Here is a 23,094-nt window from a genome sequence, read left to right on the forward strand (position 1 = left end):
CCTGTGGTGCGAAGAGTTGTATGGTAATCCAGAGAATGCAGGCACAACTATGGACTTTTTGTTTGGCTAAGAATGAGCACCCTTGTAATGCTGCCGTTTGAAAAAAATCAGTGTTCTTGTAGGAGAAAATGACTTCTCAATAAATCTATGGTTTCCACCTTGCCTCCCTAGAAATTTCAGAGAACTTCAACATGAATGAGATTAGAGTGTCTCTTTTGGTTGAACTGAGATATGTCACTCATAATTGGAGAGTTCATTTATTCTGTGTGTATTTTATGCAACATTCCAATCTGTATAACATCTAAAATTTATGTTTGTTATTGGCTTGATAAATGGATTTGTTTCCTAAAAATCAATCCATCAGTAAATCCAATATTGTCTCACCCTAACGTAAGTTTCTTAATCTCTGGGCCCTCCTTCTTTCAGATCTAACTAACCATCATGGAAGATTTCTACAAGATGAGATCATAGTTAGTTCTCGCCCTTACATGGGTTAAATTTTTAACACATCCTTGCCAAATAGTTTACCTGCTATTTCTATGCATAATCAATGTTTCCTCATTTATTTGTTCATTCATTCATTCATTCGTCCATTTATTTATCCATTTATTTATTCACCTATCTACTTATTTATCTATTTATTTGTTTGTTTGTTTATAATGACACAGGTATTCCATAGTGAGAAAGTCTTGATGAAAAGAACGTGGAGAGAGGCTGAAGCATTTTGTGAAGCTTTTGGAGCACATCTTGCAAGCTTTTCTCATATTGAGGAAGAGAATTTTGTGAATGAGCTTTTACACACAAAATTTAATCGGTAAATACATGTTACTTGATCTTGAAAATTTCTCAGATGACTTTTTGGTCTTTCAATCATGCTACCTTCCACCAGGTATTCTAGGAATTTGCATCTATATTCTTTTTTTTTTCATCAAACAGTATTTCTTGTATTTATTTTTAACATCGGATCCTCAGATTAAAAATGCATAAGACATATATTGTTTATAATTTTCTTCTGGAAGTGAATGTGTGTGTGTGTATACACACACATATATATATGTAAAGAATTAATTGTTATTTGAGGTTTTTATGCCTCGGCTGAGCACTGGCCTGGGGCTCTGCAAACTGCACGGTGCTCCACCCACTGGTTGTAGCCCTTGCCAGGGCTCTGGCACCTCACGTCATCACCACTCGCCGACCATGGGCCTGGCAAAATTATAATGATTGGAAGCCTAGTGAGGGCAGTCATGTGACTGTCAGAGCGGCCATCCCATTGGCTGGGACTGTGTGGGGTGTTTCTAGGTTTAGGGGAGGAGAATCGGGCATTGGAGGTGGAAGTTGGAAAGCGACAGGCCTTCTGCTGCCTATTTTCAGCTGATTCCTGGGCAGTGGTATTTTTCAGGTATTATAATTTCCCTTTCCCCATTTTTATTTCCTTTCCCTTGATCCTACTGATCCTGTTTGTTTGGTTTTTTTAAGTTCGTTCTTGTTAAAATAAATCTTGTTCTGTTTTGAGGGAGGCTGCTGGTTTTCTTCCTTGCCCCAATATTGCGGTGACCCACTTAGCTAGCACTCCCCAATTAAAAATTGGTCCCCATATATATATATATATATATATATATATATATATATATATATATATATATATATATACACACACACACACACACACACATACATACATACCTTTTGCTTTTGATTATTTTTAATTTGATATTTTTTTCTGAAGTTAAGCACCCCCAAAAAGCAACATTATTAAAGACAGAACAAAAAGAGGATTGTATATGCAACTATGAGTATGTTCTTCATATTACCTGCTTTTTTTCTTGGTGTTGTTGAGTCATTTCAGTGGTGTCCCACTCTTCTTGAGCCCATTTGGGGTTTTCTGGACAAAGATACTAGAATGATTTGCTATTTCCTTCTCTAGTTCATTTTACAGATGAGGAAACTGAGGGAAGCAGGGCCAAGTGACATGCCCAGAGTCACACAGCTAATAAGTGTCTGAGGCAAGATCTGAACTCAGGTCTCCCTGACTCCAGGCCCAGAACTCTATTAATGTGCATCTATATTCTTACAAGAATTAGGAACTTGGAGGTCTGTTTTAGGCTAGGCCCTTGGTAGTTTTCATCGTGGGGAAAAATGACACACTCATGGGTCATTTAACAGTTAATGAGAGATTTACTTAGCCATAGCAGGAGAAGGCTATTCAACATGGAGAGGCATTGAGAACACCTTGAGTTCAGTCAGCTGAGTGAAGTTCTCTTGCCTGAGTTATAAACCATGCTCTGCTAAGCAGCAGAGTCCCTGGAGCTCCTTTGTATGAAGACAACTAGGAAGTGATGTCAACAGCCTCAGCCCTTAGTCCTTTGACCAAGTCTTTTTTTTTTTTTTGAGGCAATTTATATTAAGTGACTTGCCCAGGGTCACACATGTCTTAAGTGTTTGAGGTCACATTTGAACTCAGGTTCTCCTGACTCCAGGACCTGTGCTCTATCCACTGTAACACCTAGCTGCCCCATGCCAACCAGGTCTTGAGGATGGCCTTAATACCTTTTGAGGAAAAATTAAGCTTACATACATGAAAGGGTTAAGATATGGCTCCTTCTTCAAGGTCTGAAGCAGACACTGTCTTGAAAGAATGGTGGCATCCTATAGAAATGCATGCCCATTAATTCAGAAAGTCATCCTTCCATAAGACAAAGAACAAAGAAGCTCCTGTCTTTATATTTGGGTTCTTTCCTTTCCTACCCGTTCAGAATCTAGAGAGTACTCATTTTCATCATCTTAATGTTGCAAAACTAGAACCTGCATGAGTAATAACAGTTATCATGTGGTCATATTTGTCCTTCAAAACATGACTATCAGTCAACAAGAACTGGCTGACAGAGCACCCTCTGACTGATGGGCCTCATATGAGGCATGTGAGGGGGACAACAAAAGAAGTAGAAAAGACAAAAGCTACAATCCTGCCTGTAAAGATCTGACAATCTACTGGACTAACATAGATTAAAAAGGCAAAAGATATGTATATGTGTGTGAATTTTTAAAAATACAAAGACAGTTAGATGACTTTGTACATGCCAGATTTCTTCTGGATGACTGCTTTTTTTGGACCAGAACCATGATTTCATCGATATTGGAATTCCTGGTGAGGAAATGTCTTCTACCAAATCAAATCAATACCTGTCTCACAATTTATAGTCTAGGACAATGAGACATCAAGTAACTTGCTGAGAGTCACACAGTAAAGGAGCTGTTTATGCCAGGATAAATGTAGAATTCCAATCCATTGAAGGAAAACCTCAAACTTAGTTACAGAAGCGATTCCAGGGTCTAGGATATAATATTTGGGCAAATATACTTGATTTGCCTCCAAAGAGGCCAACCTTCCTATCTTCCTGCAACCCTTACTCTATAAGGTTTAACAGCTGGAATGATCATGGCCATACCAGAGGAAACCCTGGTTTAAGAACTTTCATCAGCTTTTTACCATCCAGACTGAATAACTCAAATATCTGAGAACAATAGCCTCAAGACAGTTTTATCATTGGCACTAAAGAAAATAAAGCATCAGAATCTTTTAAATATTTAATGCTGCAAAATTATTCTCTGAAAATTATCTTAGTGAGCTGCTTCATTGTATAATTAGTGTTTATTGTTTGATTTATTGAGCCCTCTCTGGCTTGCCATATCTGCACCCTGCCTTATGTGCAGGAGCATAATTGGACGTGGAGTTTCTTGTTGAGTTGAAACCAGTGGTAAGTGCTGGAGGTAACCCACTGAGTCGTAGACTAATGCAGGTTTCTGTGGAAATACTTATGTATGCATTACCTTAAAAAATACCTTTTTGGAAACATATTAAATATTACGATTTTTATTAATTTCCGCAAAATAAGGGAGTCTTTGGCAAGACTCTAACAAACTAAAAAGTGTAAAATAGTACCTATTATTGCCCCTCTAGAAATGGGACATCTTCCAAGGCTAAATGAAAGTTCCTCTCTGAAGTTAACCCTTTTGAAATAGTTAACAACTTTGAACAGAAGATATAAGCATTCCAAGTCAAGACCCTACATTCTTAGAATGGGCTGACAACAGGTCCCCAAAGCAAATTGCTAAAACCATGCCTAGGCTCATTATGCAATATTCAAAGTATCAGCTATGTGTGAATTATATATTTGCAACAGAGGGTCATACACTGGTTGATTCCTTGATAAATATTCGTTGATTTTGTCTGATCTGTAATTGTCCTATAATAGCACTAAGAGAATATTTTCTAGTCAACACAATTTCAAAGCAATTATTTTCTGATTCTCTTATATGATAATTAAATTACACTGACAAAAACCAGAGGATTTTTGTTTTCTTTTCCCACTCTAGGACAGAAGAAAGACAGTTCTGGATTGGATTTAATAAAAGAAATCCATTATCTGAAGGGTCATGGGAATGGTCTGATGGAACTCCAGTAAGTTTTTACAAATAGAATAGTAGAATTTGGATTGGAGCATTACTTTGAAGGGCCACTAGGTGGCACAGTGCATTCATCCCTGGGCTTGGAATCAGGAAGACTCCATGGGTTCAAATTCCCCCCAAACACTTACTATCTCTTTGACCCTGAGCAATTCACTTAACCCTCTTTGCCTCAGTTCCTCATCTGTAAAATAAGCTGGAGAAAGCAATTGCAAATTACTCCAGCATGTTTGCCAAGAAAATTCCAAAATGGGGGTCACAGAGAGTCAGACACGACTAAAAAGACTGAACAATTACTTTGAAATATATGATGCTAGAACCTCCTCCTACTGAACACGGGTATAACTGTGGCAAGTTGGGAACCTGGTGGTCCTAGTCAGGTCTCCCATTACCTACACTCTCTATTCTATGGGCAGATTCAGGGATCCCAAACCTACCTTAATCATGTTGGTTAGGATAAGGAAAAAAGGAATCTAGTCCAGCCCACAGTGTTTCCTCTTGGGATTTTCTCTGAGCCTGAGGTCAAATTTACAGGCAAGCAAGATTTATGGGACCATGCTTAGAAAGTCTCAAAGAGTATTAGAAGCCTTAGAGAACACAAAGAACCATGCTACCTGATGGTTGGGATCCCCTAGGTTCAAACATTGGAGCTCTATATTAAAAGACAGATACATCAGCCTTCATGTAGCTCAGAAATCATTGAAAGGCTATTGTCTGGAAGAGGAATACTATCCTTGTTCTGCTTTGTTCCAGAGGGAAGAAGGGGAAGCAATGTAGAGGAATTATTAAGGAGTAAGACTCTTTATAGAAATGCAATTATTCACGGATTCCATCGTTGCACATTCACCTATTCCCTAAAACTTATTTGTAAACCCATAACCAATGCTTATGGCACTTTTGTGATCATTTGAAGACTCATGCAGTGTTAAAACATTTGAGTTCTTCAATGGGCAAGTTTCCAGCTGAGATTGAATAAGGAGACACTCTGCATTGGTGCTTCAGCTTTCATACTGTAAACAAGTGTCCTTTTTACATTCTACTTAGTGCCATGTTTTTCACATATTTGTGCTTCTGGTTGGTAATTTTACTGTTTAAAATGCCCCCCTCCAAATTTTTATAAATAAAAATAAAAAAGTGGCTTCCAAGCATAGTGCTAAAGTGTTGTCTAGAGTTCCTAAGTGTAAGAAGGCTGTGTTGTGTCTTACAGAAAAAAAAAATGTTTGTTAGATAAGCTTTGTTCAGGCACGAGTTATAGTGCTGTTGGCATTTAACCCCTCTAAGCCTCAGTTTATAAAGCTAAAGAATGGAGATCATAAGATAAGAGCAGAAAAGTACCTGAAGGGTCACCTAAATCCAATCCCTCATTTTTCAGATGAGGGGCTGAGGCATTAGAGGTTAAGTGACTTACCCAGGGTTATTTATACAGGTAATACACACTTGAGGCAAGATTTGAACTCAGATCCTCAGACGCCAGAGCAAGGGTTCCTTCTTTGCAATGTTCTCACCTGTAACATTATTTCCACTATCCACTATATGCTGTTGTTAAGAAGACAGTAAAACTTAATATTATTATTTCATAGGTGATGAGCACTATTTTGTTTAAACAAAATAAACCCATTAAGTAAAACATTTTACCCAACATAAATGAGATAAAAAGATAGCTCCTAACTCAAATCCCTACCACTTCTTCCTGGGCACAATGAACTACAAAATGCATATTCTCTAAACATCTGTCATTTTTAAATTGGTGAATTTCTTTATGCATGGGAATGGAAAACGTGTGAGTGTAGGGTTTCATCTTAGTCATTTCTTACCTCAGTCAGCAAATGGCCTTTTGGCTAAAAAACGTTTGTACTATCAACTATCAATAATTTTGTATGTCTTTTATCTAGGGACCATCCCCTGTTTTGACAAGATAATGGAATCTTGTCATTTCATAGTTGTGTGGGGAAATTATTGAGGATTTTTTCTTCATTTCTAGTTTATGTGATCTCTCTTGGGAAAATGTTATATATTTTCAAGATTAAAACTACCTAGATGTTAGAAAGCAGTTATTAGTGGCATAAAATCTTGGGCTTTGCCCCAAAGAGCTTTACATCAAAGGTATTACTCAAATATGACAATACCTTGAGTCTCTTGCAAAAACTGCTAGGAATCCCAAGGCTACAACCAATTGTGTCCACGCAACACAATCCTAAAAGTTTTCGTAATATACAAGCATACTCACAAAACTTATTTTTATTTGCAACTTCTAGAGAAGGGAAACACTTGGCCACTAGGTTCCTTTAGAAGACAAGGGTCCAGTTTGCTAAGCAGCTTTTCCACAACGAAGAGCAGCAGATTTTAGCTGAAACCTTACACCTACATTTCTGAATCTCTCTCCAAAAAAAATGTTTTTTTATGACTATTTCTAGTGATGGCTCTTTAAAAAAAACAACACAAAACTTTTACAACTTTTGTTTGGGATCGCTATTAAGGAGTAATGACCTTCCTCTGCTGCAGGTTGTTGCTTCATTTTTAGAAAATACTTATTTTGGAGAGGATGCAAGAAATTGTGCTGTGTACCAGGCAAACAAAACTTTGTTGCCCCTGCTGTGTGGTTCCAAACGGGAATGGATATGTAAAATAGCAAGAGGTAAAAATATAAAGAGCTTAAGTGTGTGTGTGTGTGTGTGTGTGTGTGTGTGTGTGTAATGCATTTTCTTATTCTTCCTCAAAGATAAAGGGATGTGGGACTAATATATATATAAACTTTATGTACCCATCAGCCAGGAGGCAGTGTGGGTTATTGGATGGAGAGTCAGCCTCAGTGTTGGAAGCCCTGTGTTCAACACCTTCCTTTTATACATCCTGGACAAGTCACTTCATCTCTCAGTTCCCCAGGCAATTATTTAAGACTATAAGTGATAAATCAATGATCGAACTGCACCCCAAACTGGTAAAATTATGAGTTGAGAACAAAAAAAGAAACAAACAACCCCCCCCCCAATCCCAACAGCATGTTGAACTTGTTTCCACAGAATATAATTAGTTGCACTGCATATCTTTACACAAAGGAAGCATGGTAGCTTCTTGAGAGTTAAAGGGAAATGAGAAAAGATGCCATCAATATTCTGCTGTAGGGGCAGCTAGGTGGCGCAGTGGATGGAGCACTGGCCCTGGAGTCAGGAGTACCTGAGTTCAAATCTGGCCTCAGACACTTAACACTTACTAGCTGTGTGACCCTGGGCAAGTCACTTAACCCCAATTGCCTCACTTAAAAAAAAAAATTCGGCTGTAAGTGCAGAACTATTGCCTTTGCAGGTATAGTTAGATCTCAATTAGTGCAAATGATCAATTCTGTTAAGCAGTTGCATATATTAAAATGAGTACTACTTAAGAGTTATAATTATGGAAAATATGATGATTGGTTCCACCCAATGCATATATATGCAATACAAATTCAAATAAGGTGACCACTTCATAGGATAAGTTATTCACATTAATTGAGACCTAGCTCTACAGTTTTGGGGAAAAAAAGTCATGTTGGCATTTTTTAAAAAGGTTTTGTTTGTATATTATATCTTTATGGTTAATGAATACTATCAGTAGCATCATCTACAAATATGCAATATTTTATCTATGTATATATATACATATTATATGTATACACACACACATATATATGTATATATGTATATGTGTATATATATATATATATATATATATATATATATATATAAAATAAGTATCACAAATTACTTCCATTAATTAATGGCTTGTGTGAACATTTTTAAGGTGAAAAGAAAAGTGTTATTTTGAAGTGTTTTAGATATAATGCCTCTTATGAAAATTAATTAATTAGTTTGCTCTTATTTACAAATCATCTTTTTCCTTTGCAGATATAAAACCAAAGATCCCTGAATGGTACATGCATGGTAAGCCATTAGCCTGACTATTCTTCATCTTGTTATGAACTATTCCATTTCTTCAAGAACTTCCATTTTTACCATTCTAAAACTAAAGCATATTTTAAAATTAGTGGCATAGTTAATTGTTCCTGTGAACTAATAATATGATAATTTATTTCCCTTTTTATGATTTGTGATTTAAAAACAAGAAATAATTCATAAAATGAGCACTAGGCTTGAAGACCTATATTTGAGTCTTAGCTTGAAGGCCTTGGCAAGTATTTTCACCATTCTAAATTTCAGTTTTCCCATTTTAAAAAATGGAATTTGTACTTCCTTCCTCTCAAAACTATTGTCAGAAAATGCTATTGAGTTGCTATTATACAACTTTTTGTTGCCCTTTAAAGACTAGTTATCGTATTTGTGTGTAGTAGCAATACAAATGGTACTACTACTAGTAGTAATATTAGATTAAGGAAAATGAGCAATTTGCAAAGGTATGTAGGGAATGGATACAAATATAGAAGAATAAGAACCATTTCCCAAAGTTAAATGGTAAAACATTATGAATGGTTTTCAAAAGAAGTGTAAACTATCAAGTTATATGAAAATCTGCTTCAACTCATAAACAGTTCAGAATAAAAATTTAAATTAATTTTAAAATGTTCTCTATTGACTCTAAGAAAGCCACAAGAAAATTCAGTAGCAGAAGGCAGCTAAATGGCGCAGTGGTTAAAGCACCGGCCCTGGATTCAGGAGGACCTGAGTTCAAATCCAGCCTCAGACACTTGACACTAGTTCTGTGACCCTGGACAAGTCACTTAACCCTCATTGCCCCACCCCCCAAAAAATAGTAAGGCAAACACAAATTAAAACATCATTCATGTTTTATTTCATACCCAGAAAATTAGGAAAGATGACAAAAACCAGAAACCATTTATTTTGGAGAAGCTATAGGAAGACAGGCACATGAATACACTTTTACTATGTCTGTGAATTGGTCCACCTGTTCTGGAAAACAATCTGGAATTATGTAAGAATAAATTGTACATAATCTTTGACCCTGAAATACCATTACTGGATGTATAACCAAGGAATTCCAAGACAGAAATGTCTAATATATCCCTAAATATTCATAGCAGAACTAAAATGAAGAGGTAAGATTAGATTACCCCTAAGATCCCTTAATCCTGATCCAAAGACCTAGAGCCAAAGAGGGAGACCATTGATTGGGGAACAACAAAGCAAATTTCAGCACATGAAGGTAATGAAATTATTGTGCAGCAAGACAAAAATATGAGGAATTCAAAGAAACAGGATGATTTATATGAACCAGTGGAGAATGAAATAAGCAAAACCAGAAGAACAATATGAAAAACTATAGTTATTTAAATAAAAATAATTAATGGAAGATAAACTCTAAGTAACTACCAACAAATTTTGGTCCCAGCAAACAGATTGTAAAACATACTTCCCTGCTCTAGGTAAGAGATGAGCAACCACCAGGAAAGAATGCTATGTACATTTTGAGATGGAGTTCCTGTTAGTTCTTTGGGCTTGTTTTTCATTATTAAAAGGGAGGATTCATTTCAGGGCAGTTGGGGTGGTGTGGGGGTGGGGGGCAGTGCACAGATCCAGAAATGACTTGATGTAAAAATTTAAAGTGTCAACAAAACTTTTTTTTTTCCAAGAAAACGAGAGATTTAGGCATTTAAAAAGAAAAATCTTTGACAATCTTAACTGGTTTTTTAACACAATTTTTAAAATTTTTATTTTAGATGAACCCTGGCTTTTTCATCAAGGGACCGAATACCTTTTTCATAGTGATCCTTCTGAGTGGGAGAGTTTTGAGTTTGTGTGTAGTTGGCTCGGCAGTGATATGCTCACTATTCATTCTGCTCTTGAACAAGAATTTATCCACAGCAGAATCAAAATGGTAATCTGATACAATTTCTACACAATAACCTTGGAGATTTCAAACATTTGCTCACTCTATATTCTTTGTGACGTTTTCATGTTGATTTGGGGCCTTTGTTGAAACTTTCTAGAAAACAAGATCATATTTTTAATCTTCTATTGAGAAGGAGAGAAAATTGACTTTCGCATGTGGATGTCATTCATTTCATTTTGCTTCGTTCTTGATTAGTGGGAATGTTACTAAAGAAGCAGGGATTTTGCTTTTGCAAAGTTTATTCTTTAATTAAAGTCACCTGTTTCCCTGGCTTTCAAGTTAAACAGACTTCATGTACAGCAGATGGTGACTAGCAATTCCCCATTTCCACTAAGGACAGAAAAATAATGGACTTAAACCATAGGATTAAGAACTTGGATTGGCTGAGAAAAAGAATGTGAGAGTTGTTGAACAGGAAAAAGGATTACCAAAGGAGGTTGTGGCTTTTGTCTCTTGAGACCTTTGAAAATGAAATAAAGCTTCGTCGTTCATCTGTGGTTTATATATATATATTTCTGTCCAAAGGGTGATCCCACAGAATCCTTTCCAGATCTCGGACTTTGATATTATTTTATAATAATTTATCAAGGAATAATATCTTGTCCATATTTGATGGCTCACTCCAGTAATCCCTGCTACTTATGGAGGTTGAGGTCTTGTGTTTTGGAGTTCAGTCAAGCAACAGTAGGGCTAAAAGGAAGTAGGGTGTCCTCACTCAGTCTGGCATAAATAAGGGGAGTCTCTAGAAGGGAAGGTCTACTAGGTGACTAATGAGGGGTGAACCAGTCCAAGTCAGAAAAACTGAGCAGGTGAGTTTCCATACTAATCAGCAATGGGATAAGGCCTTGAGTGGCCACTGTACTTCTACCTTGGGTGAGATAGAGAGACTAAGTCTAAATAGAGACAGAGAGAGAGAGAAGACCAGCAGGATGTTATAAGTTAAATTCTTGATCCAATAATATTTAATATCAAAGATATTGTGGTACAATGGGAAAAAAGTGCTGACTTTAGAGTCAGAGGACTCCAGCTCTGCCATTTAATTCCTGTGTGACATTGGACAAGTCACTTAACTTTTCTGGACTTTTCTCATCAACTCATCACGACTAGCAAAGAGGCCATCTTAATCTCTCTTTCAAAGGTTAAGCTTTCCTGTAAAACTTTCCAGCCTCCTGGCAACCCATTCCTTATTCTTTCCCCTTACTCTCTGCTCACACTCAGCTTGGTGCAGTAGAAAGAACACTTAATTTGCCAGTACTGAATGTGGAGTCACAGGACTTGAATTTGAATCCTGGGACTATCACTTACTGCCTGTGTAACTTTGGGCAAGTAATTTTACCTTTCTTGTTTCAGTTTCCTCCTCTTTAAAATAAGGGGGTACCATAGATGAGCTCTAAAACCCTTTTTGCCCTTTCAACTCAAAAACCGTGATTGTATAATTTGATGAGCCTATAAATTTCCTCCTCCACCCATATTCTTGCAATCAGTGGGGTTGGCAGAAATAAATGGAAAATCCAATTGGATTGGGAAGTCCCAGGAACCTAATAGGGACTACTACCACTTTCTCAGGCTTTGACCATTCCATCTGGATCCCAGACTGACCTTGCAGCATCTAGCATATTCAGCTAACTACCAACTGGCTGTCTTAACACAAACCTTCGCCAGTATTGGAGGCATTGTATAATATGTGGGATAGGCCCCAAGAGGAGCCAGATGGCCTGGTTTCAGTTAGGAAGTATGAAATCTGTAGTGGGTGGGCACATCCAATTTCCTAAAACATTTTTTTCCTGCTAGTAATAGGGCTGGGTTTTTTTTTTCCTTTGTTTTTAAGTGCCTGACCACTCAAATTGGATGCAAGGTCCAAAAATAAAGCGATTCCTCATTTTGCTAATCCCTGTTGGAGTGGTAAAATAAGATGGAGCCATATTCTCCCTAGAGAAAGGACCAAACACAGAGAAGCCATTTGATATCCTCCCTTCTAACCTTTAGCATTTCAGAAAGCAGAATCAGGGCAAATGCTTCATAGCATTTCTCTTTTTTTTCTTATCAATTGTGTACCACTCTCACTTAAACAGTTCTTAGAATTGTAACAGTGCTAAGAAGCAACAGACAGGACAAAAGCTAATAAAGGGAACTGTTTTAAGGAAATGTTTTCCAACGTTGTCCATAGACCTTTCATCCAGAGAAAAGAGTGAGTCATTTTTTCTCCCACTCTTTCAGCAACTGAAAAGCTGTATTAAGAAAGCACAACAGTGGGTAGATTGGTAAATACTCGTTTTCCTAACTAACTTAAAGATCCTCAACCCAATGCTCCAAATGTACAAAGCTAGTAAGTGTCAAGTGTCTGAGGCCGGATTTGAACTCAGGTCCTCCTGACTCCAGGAGGACCTACTCTAACCTACTCTAACCACTGTGCCACCTAGCTGCTCCTCTTTTTTATTTTCCAGTATGCTTAGATTTGTATATCTAGGCTGTTAAGAAATAATGACATAAAATCCATCCAATACATAAAAGTCAGTTGGCAAAATATCAGTAACTTTGTAATGGGTCCTTTTTACATTCTCCTGCCAATATTTGCGAATGGAGACAGTAATAGTTATAATAATGATCTTTATGTTTTGAGTTGTTTTTCAGCCTTTCTCAATCACTAGCACTGGGAAAATAGAAACTTAATTTTTCAGTTGAGAAAAAGCCAATTAGGATTCTTTTATTGTAATTCACACTTATACTTTTTTTTTTTGGTGAGGCAATTGGGGTTAAGTGACTTGCCCAGGGTCCCACAGCTAGTAAGTGTCAAGTGTCTGAGGCCGGATTTGAACTCAGATCCTCCTGCCTCCAGGCCAGTGCTCTATCCACTGTGCAACCTAGCTGTCCCCACATTTATGCCTTTTTTTTTTTTGATAAAAGTATTTTATTTTTTTCCAGTTACATGTAAAAATAGTTCTCAACATTTGTTCTTACAAGCTTTCCAATTTCAGATTTTTCTCCCTCCCTCCCCTAGACAGCAGGTAATCTGATATGTTATATATATACATAATAGCATTAAACATATTTCTGCATTAGTCATATTATAAGAAAAGAATCAGAGCAATGAGGAAAAACCTCAAAGTAGAAAAACAGCAGCACCAAAAGCAAAAGAAATAGTATGGTTCAATCGGCATCTCTACTCCACAGTTCTTTTTTTTTTTCTGGCTTTGGAGATCCCCTACCATTATACTTTTAAAAATCTTTATTGGAGTTGGAAACTTTACTCTTGAAGATGTGATCCTAATTTGTTAAAGGTTCTTTTGCAGTGGTGAGAGAGCTGTGATTATTTGTTTATCTGTTATTATTTTCTTTCATCATGAATATGAGGGATTTTTACTTTTTTTTTTTTTTTGGTGAGGCAATTGGGGTTAAGTGACTTGCCCAGAGTCACACAGCTAGTAAGTGTTAAGTGTCTGCGTCCGGATTCGAACTCAGGTCCTCCTGAATCCAGGGCCAGTGCTCTATCCACTGCACTACCTAGCTGCCCCATATGAGGGATTTTTAATGTAACAAAAGTTCAAGTTTTCTTGAAGTGGTAGGTATGATCTTTTGCATAAAATAAAAAAGAAGTAAATACTGACTTTTTTTTCCTTTATATTTTGCCAGCTATCAAAGAATGATAAAAATTGGTGGATTGGGCTCCGTGAAGAAAGACCTATCGATGGATTTCAGTATGATTTGCATTTAATTATATTTAATTTTCATTGACAGATTTTATTTTCAGAATGATTAAACCAATCTGTGTGATCAGTGCATAACATGTCTCTCAATCATAATTTATTGCTTATAGTCTTATTCTCCCCAGAAAAAAAAATACATTGTATATCTTTATGAGTTTAAAGGAACAGTCAGACTTTGATTCATGACCCTACCCCATATCCCCAGGATGATGTTAAGAGATGAGTATGCAGAACAAGAGAGAGACATGGGCTTTATTTTATTTTTTTTTAATTCCTTATAGTTGGAGAGATGGCTCACCATTAATATATCAGAACTGGGAGGATGGAGGAGAAAGATCTGTGAATAATCAGACTCAGAGATGTGGCTTCATTTCATCTAAAACAGGTCTTTTTGCTTTTTTTGTGGGGAGGGAGTATTCTTTATAAATTCTAATTTGCAGTGTTGCTTAAGAATTATTTTTTGTGGGGGCAGCTAGGTGGTGCAGTGGATCAAGCACCAGCCCAGGATTCAGGAGGACCTGAGTTCAGATACTTGACACTTACTAGCTATGTGACCCTGGGCAAGTCACTTAACCCTCATTGCCTTGCAAAAAAAAAAAAGAAAGAAAAATTTTGTTACAACAGCAAGGGTATGGTAGTGGTAGGTGTTTTTTGTTTTCAAATTAATTTGCTTCTCTTTATCAGTCTTCATACTGATGGTGTTGTCCATATGATCATTATTGCATAGCTTTCAACTTGGTAATTTTTCTTGTGGACCAGGGCAATAGCAAAAATGAAACAGCCTATTGAAACTGATTTAAAGATATTACCCATTGTGGGGTCTGCTCTTTGAAGCAACAGACCCTTGGCATCCATTTTCCTTCATTATTCTTGGTAGATGGAAATTAGTTGGCTAGAGGTTTAGCCTTTGTGAGTTTCCTTGAATGTTCACCTTTAAAGGAAATTGGATTTTAGAAAATGTGTCCATGTCTTCTTGTTAAGAGCCTGTCATTAACTGTTATTTGGCCTAGTAGAGTGGCCATTTGTACCTTGTGTTTAGTAATCCTTTATCTTGAGATGAGTGATGTATTTTATTTTCTAGGAGGCTTTGTTTTCGCTGTTGATTTGTTTTTATTATCACTCGTATTATTATTTTACATTCACACTTAATTAAAAATAACTCATTCCCCAACTTAGCTGTGTTAACATCCACTCAATATAAAAAGAAAGACAAAGCCAGCTTCTGTAATTACCCTCAGGCTTACTTAGATTCCGTGGCAAATTACATGGCTCTTTCCTGAGATTGTTTGGAAACGGCATTACTTTTCTAGCATTCACTTCCTACTTTCTAATCAATAAATGGGAACATTCCCATTCACTCTGAAAAGGGATACAGCTTTATGCTAACCTTGTGACTAAATGTCAGGAGCAGAAGAAGAAAAGAAGCCCACATGATGAGAGATGCCAGAGGTTCCTCCCTTGCATACATTTAGAAAAGAAAGACCTTGTGATTAATCAGCTTGCTTTTACCAGCAGGTGTCACAATAGTCTACAAAAACCTAGTTTAGGATTCTGGAGGTTCATCTGAACGAGAAAAGAATGAGGGTCTCCCCTTCCAAAACTATGAATTCCTTCTGGCTCACATTCCTGAAACTAGGGAGGTGAACTTTCCTGGTGCCATTGGCAGGCACTGCCAGTCCATGGGGAATTCGGTTTCAAAGCATTCTGTGTTATTTTAGATGTAATCCTCTGCTTAGAAATCCTTCTTCAAATCCATGAAAATACCCATCTGGAAAATCTAGATTCTTACAAATGACAGTGCAGTTGAGTAGAAATGTGAGTGAGTGAGTGTGTGTGTGTGTGTGTGTGTGTGTGTGTGTGTGTGAGTGACAGAGACAGAGAGAGACAGACAGACAGAGAAAGACAGAGAGTTAGTAGTCTTTGCTAAGAAGTTTGACTTTTTGCTATCAATTTCTCAGCTTCTTGGAGATGTCCAAGTGCTAGTTTCGAAATGTCACCATTATAAAGCTGAATGTTATATTTCACACAATCTATTCCTTTGGAAACTTCCTTACTACAAAATCCTCAAGTTATTAAGCAATCTTCTCCTTATTTTGTTCTTTCCCTTTCTGTCAAAGCTAAACATTTAAAAACAAAACTGTTAGTGTAACAAAATACACTCTTTCCTTCCTAAGCCAAATATCCACATTTGGCACCCATTTTATTTGCCTATGCAAAATGCCCATGTATGTATACTCTTATAACTACTCTTAGAGTTGATTCATAGTGTTGCCCAGTAAGCCAAGATTGCTTAAAATATGTCGTTAATTATAGTTCAGTTGCCGGAATGAAAATTAAATTTTATGAATGAGTAGACCATAGCTAACCACAGCATTTGTCGAAGGGGTGGTTGAATTAACAATATTTTCAAGACATTTCTAACTTTATTCAATTTTCTCCTTTTTAAGGACTCTGGAGTAATGAAGATTGCTCTGTTTCTATGCCCAGTATTTGTAAGCGTAAAAAGATATTGGTTATAGAGAAAAAGAGAGAAATACCAAAACAACATGGATCATGTCCCGTGGGATGGTTGTACTTTGACTATAAGGTAAATCTGATTTCAGGTGGTAAGTTATGTTTCTGTAAAATGTTTCAATTTTTGGAAAGCAGAAAAGGAATTAAAATGACTTTCAAGATTAAAAGCTGTGAGTAGGAAATGGGACCTTAATTTTTGGCTTGCAACCAACTTGCTAATTTTTCAGTTTATGCTCCTATCTGTGTGAAGACATTTAAGATAAGGATTCAGAAGTCTGTTTATTCCTCTCCTCCTGGGCACCTCCTCAGCTTTATATGATCTGTTAATATGGCTAAGATACTAATTTGTGCCTCTATAAACTTGCTCTTCAGTTGTTTTATGCATGTGAGTTTTACCTTGAGGCAAAACTAAACTCCTCCAGGACACAGCCTGCGTCTTCCATTTCTTCTGAGTCTCCTGTGTCTGGGCCCACTGTCATGTTGTGAACACATTATGAACTGAGACACAATTGCCTTTGATTGTTCAGATCAGTCTCAAGCCTCACAAAGCATTGAATTTCCATGCAAACTGAAATAAAAGAAAGATTTACCAGTAGGGCTTATGTTACCTCAGAGCTGTGATTTCATAGACTATGCTTAATTAACTCCTGGATATTTCCTCTATTTCTACTGTCATGCCTAGTTTGGTTTTTTTTATAAATCATTCTATGGGCCTTAGGTAGAAGCTGCTGCTTTGAATGCCAAGAGTTACAATTATTTGACTATTTGTTATTTTGATAATTTAAAAACCTCAAATAAATCAAGATCCCAATGTTTCATACTATTTAGTTAACAAAATCTATATTGTTAATTGAAATATTTTACTCTATTGAAATAGTATCCTGGGGGCAGCTAGGTGGCGCAGTGGATAAAGCACTGGCTCTGGATTCAGGAGGACCTGAGTTCAAATCTGTCCTCAGACACTTGACACACTAGCTGTGTGACCCTGGGCAAGTCACTTAACCTTCATTGTCCCACACCACCCCCCAAAAAAAAGAAAGAAAAGAAAAAGAAATAGTATCTTGTTCTTTCCTATAATTTTTCTACTGCTTTTAACTTTAAAAGACTAGCCATTATTGTCATGGGTTCATACTCATGGTGCAATCAGCTCAGTGGTACAGAGAAGTTTTGTTGGATAATATGGCTGATTTCAGTGACCTCACAACATCATACTAAACAATTACTTCCTATCATATGAAGCTGCAGATTCAATTCAAATTCCAGCATGAAAAAGTTAGCAGTTGACACCATTAAATGATAAACTGAAAGATCTGAGGGTTTTAGTGGGCTACAAACTCAACATGAGTGATTATGCAATTTAGCAGCAAAAAAAACCAAAACAAAAACCCAATGTAATATTGGGCTAGTTGAGGCACAGAGCTTCCAGGAATAGAGAAGCAATAATTTCATCATCCTCTGCCCTCATTAGACTTGACTGAAGTATTAGGCTCAGTTTAAGAAGGATGTTGATAAGATTCAGAATGTTCAAAGTGGGCCAACCAGGATTAGATAATGAAGGGCCTTGAGGATCTATTGAAGGAATGGATCATGTTTACTTTAGAGAAGAAAAGAATCAGGAGGGGACATAGTAGTTGTCTTCAAGGATTTAAAGGGCTGACTTAAGGAAGAGGGATTATGCATGTTCTGTTTTGCTCCCATAGAAGATATCCAGGAGCAATGCATGGAAGTTTCAAAGAGGCAGATTTAGGTTTGATGTTAGAAAACCACTTCCTAACAATTAAAGCTGTGGGATGAACTACCTAGAGATGTGGCTAGTTCTTCATATTTGGAGGTCTCTAAGAATGGCTGAGTAGCCTTTTTTTTTTTTTTTTGGTGAGGCAATTGGGGTTAAGTGACTTGCCCAAGATCACACAGCTAGTAAGTGTCAAGTGTCTGAGGGCAAATTTGAACTCAGGTCCTCCTGACTCCAGGACCGGTGCTCTATCCACTGCGCCACCTAGCTGCCCCACTGAGTAGCCTTTTACTGAGTATGTTATAGAGAGGATTCCTTTTGAATATGGGTTGGATTACATGGCCACAAACGACCTCTCAACTCTTAAATCCTGTGATTCAGAAGCTCATTTTTTTTTTTAGCATAGTGTGGCATAAATCTGTCTTTTGTCATACCTAGGAAATCTGTAGCATCTGAACCATACACATTTGGAATAATTGGGGAACAAATTTTTAGAAGATCATACATGCAAATTAATATATCTGTTGGCAAGGTGGATAGAGCACTGGGCTTAGAAATAATGAAGACTCATCTGCCTGAGTTCAAATCCAGTCTCAGATGTTTACTAGCTGTGTGACCCTGGGCAAGTCACTTAATCTGTTTGCCTCAGTTTCCTCAGCTATAAAATGAGCTAGATAGAGAAAGAAATGGCAAACCATTCCTAGTATCTTTGCCAAGAAAATCCCAAATGGGGATCAGAAAGAGTAGAACATGACTGAAACAACAACACCAAAGGAAACTGACTTATCTGTCTGTCAGTAAGCATTTATTTATTTTTTTTTTTTGGATGAGGCAATTGGGGTTAAGTGACTTGCCCAGGGTCACACAGCTAGTGATTAAGTGTCTGAGGCCGGATTTGGACTCAGGTCCTCCTGAATCCAGGGCCAGTGCTCTATCTATTGTGCCACCTAGCTGCCCCTCAGTAAGCATTTATTAAACATTTACTATGTGGCAGGCGTTGGACATACAAAAATAGGTAAGACAGTTTCTACTCTTGGAGTTCATAATCTAATGGGGAAAGGGGAAGGGAAGGTAACAATAATTTATTGAATGACTAATATTTGCCAGGTTTATTCTTTGCCACCAGAAAAGAGTGGCTGTAGATATTTTTGTACATAGAGGTCCTTTTCCTTTCTGTTTTTTATCTCTTTGGATGCAGACCTAATAGTAGTATTGCTAGGTCAAAGAGCATGCATGATTTTATTGCCCTTTGGGCATAGTTCCAAATTGTTCTAAACAATAGTTGAATTGTTTACAACTCTACCAACAGTGTATACTTTATAACTCCAAGATCTATGCTCTGTCCACTGTATAACGTAGCTGCCAATACATTTAAAAAATCTATATATAGGGTATCAGGCTGAGTAGGATGTTAAGTAGATGATGAAAATCCAAGTATGACTTTAGAAGTAGAGAAAAGAGACAAAAGAAATAAATACCCTAGAGTCACATATTTGGCAAAGAAGAAATGTATCCCATTTCTAACATTTAGCTCATACTTTATCTTCTTTCAGATACTCAAAATACTCTCAAATGGACCAGTGATCAATATCGATAGACCTCATAGAGATGTAGATTGCAGCCCCTCCTTAAGTGTCCTTTTGGAGACATTTTTTTTTAGTTGTTTTTGTCATTTTAATTTTTTTCCCTTTTCAATAAAATATTTATCCCCAATTACATTTAATGGAGGCATTAATCTTGAATTAAAGCCACAGTAGTTGCCATATTTAACAAAACATTTTTCATTCAGTCCAAACCCATAACTAAAGTTCCAGAAGGTATTTATTCTATGCTATTTTCTTCCTGGGTGAAACTTGGAGATAGTGTGGTGAAGGAGAAAGGTTTGAGCCTCCAGTCATTAATATGGAGCACATCCAAACAAAAGTTCCCTAATATCAGAGCATACGGAATTTCTGAAGCCAAAGAGGCGAACTTGTCCAAAATACTCTCAGAAAGAGGTATTGATTTGGAGAAACTGTTTTTCTTCTTCAGGGAAACTAAACAAAAGAAATTATTTTCTTAATTTTATCTCCTAATCATTTAAGTAAAAGTTTTGTATTAATAATTTAAAACTGACTTTATAAGTAAATGATGGATTATGTGATATAATTACAGGGACTCCTTCCCTAAGAAAAGTATCCCCTCCACATTTTGTGTCTGTCCAATACTTTGGAATAATGTTTTATCAGTTTTTCTTCCAGTGACTCCCTGGAGATTGATTGATCATTTGTCCTCTATAGATATGATAACTGAGGCATGAGATGGTTGGGCTTTGTGTCTTTTCCCGGTTTTAGAGAGCCCACAAAACTCCTCTTTAATGGTACAAAACATTCTAATGGAAATCCTTTACAAAAGCAACTTGACCAGCATTCACCCAGAAGCAAAAGTGTTAGGATACTTTTACTACTCAGGAGCTGGGCTTTATTCCCGAAACAAAAGCCCACATTTAGACACAAGAAGCCTTTGTGAGGGGAAGGAGGTCACCAAACAATTCTAACCATTCCTTTCTCAAGATAGACTTTACTCTTCCTTTGTTACTTTTTCATTTATGGTTCTTAAGAACTCTAGTTCACTCTGACTAATTCTTAATATGGACCACAGAGTTTGTAATGCAGCCATTAATTGGTTTCATACGCTGCATATTTTTTAAGCATTCTCTACTGTTTAATAAAATATTCTGTTTGAAGGAGATGACTTAAAATACAGGAAAGCATCTTCAATTCACAGTAACAACTGCAAGGTGCATCACAGATGTTCACACTGTTCATCACAGCTTAGACGCAAGGATATTATTGCACTTTGCTCTGTGGCTTAGTTTTCATTATAAATGAAAAATACCTCACCACCTATTAGAAAATGTGGTTTAGCATAGATTTGGAGAAGCAGTGTGAGACACCACTGACATACTCAGATGACAACTCTTGGTCAAGCTAGCTGTGGCGTATTTTTCCCAGAGAAATTTATATGACCATGTTAGTGAGGTTCACTGGTGTCAGACAGCAGAACATGAGGTAAAGTTAGCAATAAATGATAACTTTCTCCTAATTAGCATATGCCACCAATTTGAAATGCATAGATAGAAGTACAGAAAAAAGAAACCAATATAATACCTTTTTCTAAAAAATAAAAACAAAAAACAACAATGCTTTTAAACTGATTTAGTTTTTTTCAGGTGCCTAAAAGTTTCAAGTTACCAAGAAGAATTGATTTCTCCTTTAGGTTAACAGCTCTAATTCAGATGAGGTCAGCAGTCTCTGATAAATAGTAGTAGGTGACATTTCATGGTCCATGAGCATTTGGATACACTCTGGGGTGAAACTGAGTTAAGCTACTTGGGAGGAATCATCCATGGGGTAGATTTCTGGTATAGTAGGAAAAAAACCCCCACTGGATTTGTAGTCAGAATATTAGAAGTTCATGCCTGTCTCATAATATTACTTAACCAAGTCATTTAATGTCATTGAGCCTCAGTTTACTCATTTGTCAACAATTGGAATAATGTTGCTTGCACTGACTGCCTCCTCTTCAATCTCCCAGGATTACTGTAAGGATGAAATGAGATGATGGATGTGATAGAATTTGTTGACAATAAAATCCTAAGTTTTTAGCTGTTATTCTTCTGATCTGACAACAGTGACTTTTTCATGGGGCCGGAATTCTTAGTTGATACTGATTTGAAGACTTACTTTCCTACTGACAAAAGACTTAATCTGTGGGAAATTATATCTAAAAATTGATTTTATGGCACTCTTCCCCCACTTAAACTTTTTTTAATGTAAATGATTTACATTTTGTTTTGATATTTTTTAAAAATGCTGTTTCTCCTCTATGGTTTTTACAATATTAAATCTGCCACAGCGGGTTTTGCTAGCAGATTGTCTCAATTGGAATTCTGTACTAGTTGTGAAGAGATAGATCCTAAGTGAACATTTCTATTCATTTTCCAGCAGTCAAGAGCCAGTGTTCCCATACACCATTACCGCAAGTAGTTTTCTACTTTATCACTGCCAAGAGAACAAAGCTCTGTAGAAAGATTTCACATTTATATCATGTCTTAAGGTTTGCGAAGCTCTTTGCATAAGAGCCCTCTGTAGTGTTGAGTACAAATGTCATTATCCCCATTTTTTAGATAAGAAAACTGAGACTCAGAGAGGTTGTGAATTGTCCACTTATAGAGTTGTTAGGGGGGCAGCTAGGTGGCGCAGTGGATAAAGCACTGGCCTTGGATTCAGGAGGACCTGAGTTCAAATCCAGCCTCAGACACTTGACACTTAACTAGCTGTATGACCCTGAGCAAGTCACTTAACCCTCATTGCCCTACAAAAATAAACAAACAAAAAAAACACCACAAAAAACAAAGTAGTTAGAACCAGGCCCCAAACCAAGATCTTCTGATTATTAAAATCGGTGCTTATTCCTAGGCATCAATGACACTGATGGTACTGATTTTTAATTTTTTTTATTTTTTGCAGGGCAATGAGGGTTAAGTGACTTGCCCAGGTTCACACAGCTAGTAAGTGCCAGGTGTTTGAGGCTGGATTTGAACTCAGGGCCTCCTGAATCCAGGGCCAGTGCTTTATCCACTGTGCCACCTAGCTGCCCCCTGGTACTAAATTTTCTTGTGGCCATCAATAGAGAACCTTTTAAAATTAATTTTAATTTTTATTCTGAACCTAAAAATCACCAAATAAAATGAATATTTGTATATATACACCTGGGAGAGAAAAGGGATTGTGTATGAAAATGCGAGTTTCTATTATCTACAATTTGTTTTTCTTTTTAAGTATGCCATGAGGTCAA

At 36.9% G+C, this 23,094-nt stretch overlaps 1 protein-coding gene across 1 annotated transcript in view; it reads left to right on the plus strand.

Annotated features, from left to right (window-relative positions):
• Nucleotides 1-23,094, plus strand: part of PLA2R1 (phospholipase A2 receptor 1) — a 161,726-nt gene that overhangs the window by 120,718 nt on the left and 17,914 nt on the right. Inside the window, exons 13-20 of the mRNA XM_043996789.1 lie at nucleotides 669-814; nucleotides 4,375-4,459; nucleotides 6,967-7,099; nucleotides 8,346-8,381; nucleotides 10,133-10,290; nucleotides 13,936-14,000; nucleotides 14,291-14,394; nucleotides 16,457-16,596. Coding sequence (XP_043852724.1) covers nucleotides 669-814; nucleotides 4,375-4,459; nucleotides 6,967-7,099; nucleotides 8,346-8,381; nucleotides 10,133-10,290; nucleotides 13,936-14,000; nucleotides 14,291-14,394; nucleotides 16,457-16,596 — 867 coding nt within the window. The remainder of the gene's footprint in view (nucleotides 1-668; nucleotides 815-4,374; nucleotides 4,460-6,966; nucleotides 7,100-8,345; nucleotides 8,382-10,132; nucleotides 10,291-13,935; nucleotides 14,001-14,290; nucleotides 14,395-16,456; nucleotides 16,597-23,094) is intronic.

The sequence above is a fragment of the Dromiciops gliroides genome, chromosome 3, assembly GCF_019393635.1.
Source record: "Dromiciops gliroides isolate mDroGli1 chromosome 3, mDroGli1.pri, whole genome shotgun sequence".
NCBI classification, from domain to species: Eukaryota; Metazoa; Chordata; class Mammalia; order Microbiotheria; family Microbiotheriidae; genus Dromiciops; species Dromiciops gliroides.